The sequence below is a fragment of the Coffea eugenioides genome, chromosome 7, assembly GCF_003713205.1.
Source record: "Coffea eugenioides isolate CCC68of chromosome 7, Ceug_1.0, whole genome shotgun sequence".
NCBI lineage: Eukaryota > Viridiplantae > Streptophyta > Magnoliopsida > Gentianales > Rubiaceae > Coffea > Coffea eugenioides.
In genome coordinates this window covers 23,798,868-23,803,744 of record NC_040041.1, presented here as the reverse complement: position 1 = coordinate 23,803,744, position 4,877 = coordinate 23,798,868, and the positions used below count along the sequence as shown (strand labels likewise).

At 42.4% G+C, this 4,877-nt stretch overlaps 1 protein-coding gene across 1 annotated transcript; it reads right to left on the bottom strand.

Moving 5' to 3' along the window:
- Positions 1 to 1,179: 1,179 nt before the first annotated feature.
- LOC113777160 lies at positions 1,180 to 4,332 on the bottom strand. The gene is made up of 4 exons (XM_027322200.1): positions 4,161 to 4,332; positions 3,315 to 3,791; positions 2,969 to 3,176; positions 1,180 to 2,731 (listed from the first exon to the last, which is right to left on the bottom strand). Exons 1-4 carry the CDS (start codon positions 4,330 to 4,332, stop codon positions 1,180 to 1,182), a joined length of 2,409 nt encoding a protein of 802 aa, XP_027178001.1.
- Positions 4,333 to 4,877: the final 545 nt, after the last annotated feature.

Below are 4,877 nucleotides of genomic sequence, written 5' to 3'. Positions count from 1 at the left end.
CTTTGAAAGGCGAGCTTGATAACACTCAATCCGTTGCTGAGCTTCCAATCTCTTTTCGTCGAGTGCTTCTAATTCCTCAAGGCGAAGACGAACATTATCTTCTCCACTGAGCCCTTCTTGAATTGCAATTCTTAGCGAAGGTATTTGACACTCAAGTGGAAGAACAGCTTCAACACCGTAAACAAGCGCATATGGGGTTGCTTGTGTGGGAGTTCGAAAAGTGGTTCGGTATGCCCAAAGCGCTTCTCCAATCCGAAGATGCCAATCCCTTTTTGATTTATCCATGATTTTCTTCAACAGATTACATAAGGTCTTGTTGAATGCTTCAGCGAGTCCGTTTGCAGCAGCGTAGTACATGGACGAATTGTATTGTTTGAAATGAAACTTTTCGCAAAGTTTGTTCATTGCTACATTGCAAAAAGGCTTACCATTATCGGTGATGATATACCGCGGGACTCCATACCGATAAATGATATGCAAGCGAATAAAATCTACTACATTCTCCTTTTTGACCTCTCTTAGAGGAACCGCTTCAGCCCACTTTGAAAAGTAATCTGTCGCCGCCAAAATGAAAATGTGTCCACCAGAAGACTTTGGGAGTGGTCCAACTATATCCAAACCCCAAGCATCGAACGGCCATGAAGTCACAGTTGGATGCAATGGTTCAGGAGGCTGATGGATGAAATTGCCATGAAATTGACATGCTTGACATCTTCTAGCAAAGTCAATGCAGTCCTTCACCATTGTTGGCCAATAGTATCCCATTCTTTTAATGCGAAAGTGTAGTTTCGGACCAGACTGGTGAGCACCGCATATCCCAGAGTGAGCCTCCTCCATTGCTTGCATGGCCTCATCTTCTCCAAGACATCGTAGAAACACCCCATCGAATGACCTTCGGTAAAGCGTCCCTTTGTAGTAAATGAAACGTGGTGCTCGACGACGTATATCAACCCTTTTCTTAGGATCTTCTGGTAACTTCCCATGATTAAGGTAATCAATGATGAGGTGACGCCAATCCTCCTTTTCGATCTCATGGACAAAAATATGATAAGCATTCTCTTCCTCACCATCATCTTCTTCATCAAACATCGGAGGTATGACCCAATTTTGGCATATTGAAATTTGATTTCGATGAGAAGGTAGAGTGATCATGGACGCCACCCTTGCCAAAGAGTCAGCTTATTGGTTGAAATTTCTAGGGATATGTTCTATAGTGACATCGCCCAGATATCCCATGAGCTGTCTTGCATACTTATAATATGGGATTAATTCGGGTTTCTTGACATCATAAATACCAAGAAGTTGATTTACCACCAATTTTGAATCACCATAAACTCTAAGATGCAATTGCTTCATGTCTACGGCCGTTTCCAGACCGAGAATCAATGCTTGATATTCGGCCACATTGTTTGAACACCGACGTGTTAAAGTGAAAGAGTATGGCAATATATCTGCTTCAGGAGTATAAAAGACAACTCCCGCACCAGCTCCATCGCGGTGAGCAGCTCCATCGAAATACATTGACCACGGCGAATCGACCATAAACACTTCTTCATCGGGAAGTTCATCAGTCAATTCCCACTCGGCAGGTACGGGATGATCGGCTAAAAAGTCTGCCAATATTTGTCCTTTGACAGCTTTCGCAGGTACATAAATAATTTCAAATTGTTGAAATTGGAGGTACCATCTCGCGAGCCGATCAGATAGTACAGGTTTTGCCATGACATATTTAATGGGATTAGACTTAGATATGAGTCGAATAGTATGTGCATGAAAATAATGTTTCAACTTCTGAATGACAAATATAAGTGCCAAACACAACTTCTCGATGGGCGAGTAGTTCAACTCATTAGATGTCATCATCCGGCTCAAGTAATACAGTGCATTCTCCTTACCATCATCGTTTTCTTGAGCAAATAAGGCCCCAACCGACCGTTCATGAGCGGAAATGTAGAGAATCAATGGTTTTCCTGGAATGGGCGCAGCCAGCACTGGGGGATTCATGAGGTACGCTTTGATGCTTGTAAAAGCATTCCTACACGATTCATTTCTCTCGAAGGGTACCCTTTTCTTCATCAGTCGACTAAAGGGTTGGCATCGTCCGGCCAAATTAGAGATAAACCTCCGGATATATGCCAATTTCCCTTGAAGGCCCTTTAATTCATGAATATTTCGCGGTTCAGGCATGTTCACAATGGCATCAATTTTAGATCGATCGACTTCTATTCCCCGTTGATGAACGATGAAACCAAGAAACTTGCCAGAAGTGACTCCGAATGCGCATTTCAAAGGATTCATCTTCAATTGGTACCTCCGAAGGCGTTGGAAAACTCTTCGAAGGTCTTGAATATGATCCTCTCGCTTCTTTGATTTCACCACAAGGTCATCAACGTAGCACTCCACATTTCTATGGAGCATATCATCAAATATTCTTTGCATTGCCCTTTGATATGTCGCTCCAGCATTTTTCAAGCCAAACGGCATTACTTTATAACAATAAATTCCCTTGGGGGTGCGGAAGGCAGTTAGCTCCTCATCCTCGGGCGCCATGCGTATTTGATTGTAGCCAGACGATCCATCGAGAAAAGATAGTGCTTCATGCCCGGTTGTAGCATCTACCGTCAATTCTGTGATGGGGAGAGGAAAATCATCTTTGGGGCAAGCCTCGTTTAAGTCTCGAAAGTCAACACAAACTCGAATTTGCCCATTCTTCTTCCTTACAGGGACGATGCTTGAAATCCATGTTGGATATTTTACTTCTCGTATGAATCCGGCTTCAATCAATCGATTTATCTCATTTTCTATCAGAGGAATCAATTCGGACCGAAAGCGCCTTTGCGTTTGCTTGACAGGTTTTGTTCCTCGCTTGACAGACAAATTATGAACGGCGACCCTTGGATCCAAACCAGGCATTTCTGAGTAATTCCAGGCAAAGACGTCCCTGAACTCGAGCAGCAAATCAACATACTGTTTTTCTTCTTCAGGAGTCATACAAGAGTTTATGTAAATTGGGCGAGGATCGTCGCTTGTGCCAAGGTTAATCTCTTTTAGCTCATCGACTGTATTTTTTACCCCTTGTTCAAGTTCAGGAGGAGCATCATCTGCATCTTCTTCTTCTTCTTCGGGATCACTGATCGTAATATGGTGACAGGAAGCCGTACCTTCTTGACCCTGTTCTTCAAAAATGGTTTCAATTCTTACATTGAACAAGTCTCCATAGTGCATGAAGAAATTGGAGACTCGCTTTCTTGGTCCGTTCTTCTTTGTTGGAGTAAGACTTTCTTCCCTGGCAACTTGGTACTATTGTTTTTTACTGCCTAATCTCTCATAGACGGGCGACTTCAGATTTTTCGGCTGCGGGCCAAGTCTGTCAAACACAGAAGTACGTTTTGACTTATTTCCCAATCGGTCGAACACAGATCTCTTTCGGCTTGTGACCTCTATTTCTTCGTTCACATAGTTACAACTCGTTTTTTTGATCATTATACGAACAGGAGAGGGCGGTTGATAACCAAGACCCATCGATGAACTTTCAACATTATAGCCCCTTTCTTTCAATATTTTCTGCGTAGGTGTCAATCCGTGAGTCTTCTCGCCAGTTACTTCAGGCGGGAGTTTGCCCAATGTATTCTTCTCATTTGGGTTATAACCCGCCTTAGCAAGAAGTCTATAGGCGTTTGGATCAAAACTTTCTTGAGTCTGATTAGTTGGTAGCGAGTAATGTTCCACTGCCGGTTCTTCTTTGGAACGGACAAACCCTTGCAAGCTCACCTTCTCAATTTTAACAGGCTCTATCTTGATGAGCGGAACATTTAATGTGTCATTTCTGATAAAAGAAGACTGACATTCTTCTCTCTTTGATCTTGGAGTATACCGCAAAATGGGTACTTTGGAATCTTGACTTTCTTCCCTTACCGATTCCTTTCTTTTTGCTTCTTTGTGAAGATAAAATTTGGCATCGGCAAAGTGAGTTTCGGCTTCCGTGAAAGGTTTGTCATCGGCAGTAACTTTCTTAGCAGTACCGTCTCGACAATATTTGAAACATTGATGCAGAGTAGATGGTATAATTTCATTCTCGTGAATCCAGGGCCTTCCCAAAAGCATGTTATAAGAGGTTTTGGCTTCAATGATATGAAATAACGCGCTTGAAAACAGCTCACCAATGAGCAATTCAAGCCTTATGAGGCCAATTGCTCTTTGCCCCCCTTGGTTAAATCCTTGGATCATGAGGCGGCTCTGGGAGAGTTCATCACTTGAGATTCCTAACTCTTTCATAGCACGTACGGACATGATATTGACAGCAGATCCCCCATCAATGAGTATCCGATTCATCTTTCGCTCTCGAACATATGCACTAACGAACAAAGGTCGATTGTGGGTCTTGAACTCAACAGTTAAATCGTCATCATAAAAAATGATGGTCGTTGCACAATCTACCGGTGGTTTATCATCGATTTTGAGTTTTTTCTCAAATTCAGTGCCAATTTGTGTGACTTGAGGATTTTCAGCTTTGACGACATTACAAGAAGTGGATTTATCAGTATATCACTTAAATACCCCTTGGGTATAAATTCTCTCAATGTCACGGGCTGTCGAACCTCTTGAAGAAGCTGAAAATCTGACGAAATTGGTGTTGTGGCGACTCCCTTTTGTTTCTTTGTCGCATTTTGTCGTTTCATCGTCACTTTCGGCTTTGTCGAATGAATGCTTTTCGAAAAGATGTACTTCTTTATTTTTGGCTTGCAAGTCCTCTTTCGAGTGACTAAAGTCCATCCTTCGTTGTCATCTTCGATAACATTTTCAATTGACGATTTTTCAAACTCCGTTTGTACAGACAGAGCACTGCTTGATGTGGGTAGAACTTCTATCGGGCAACA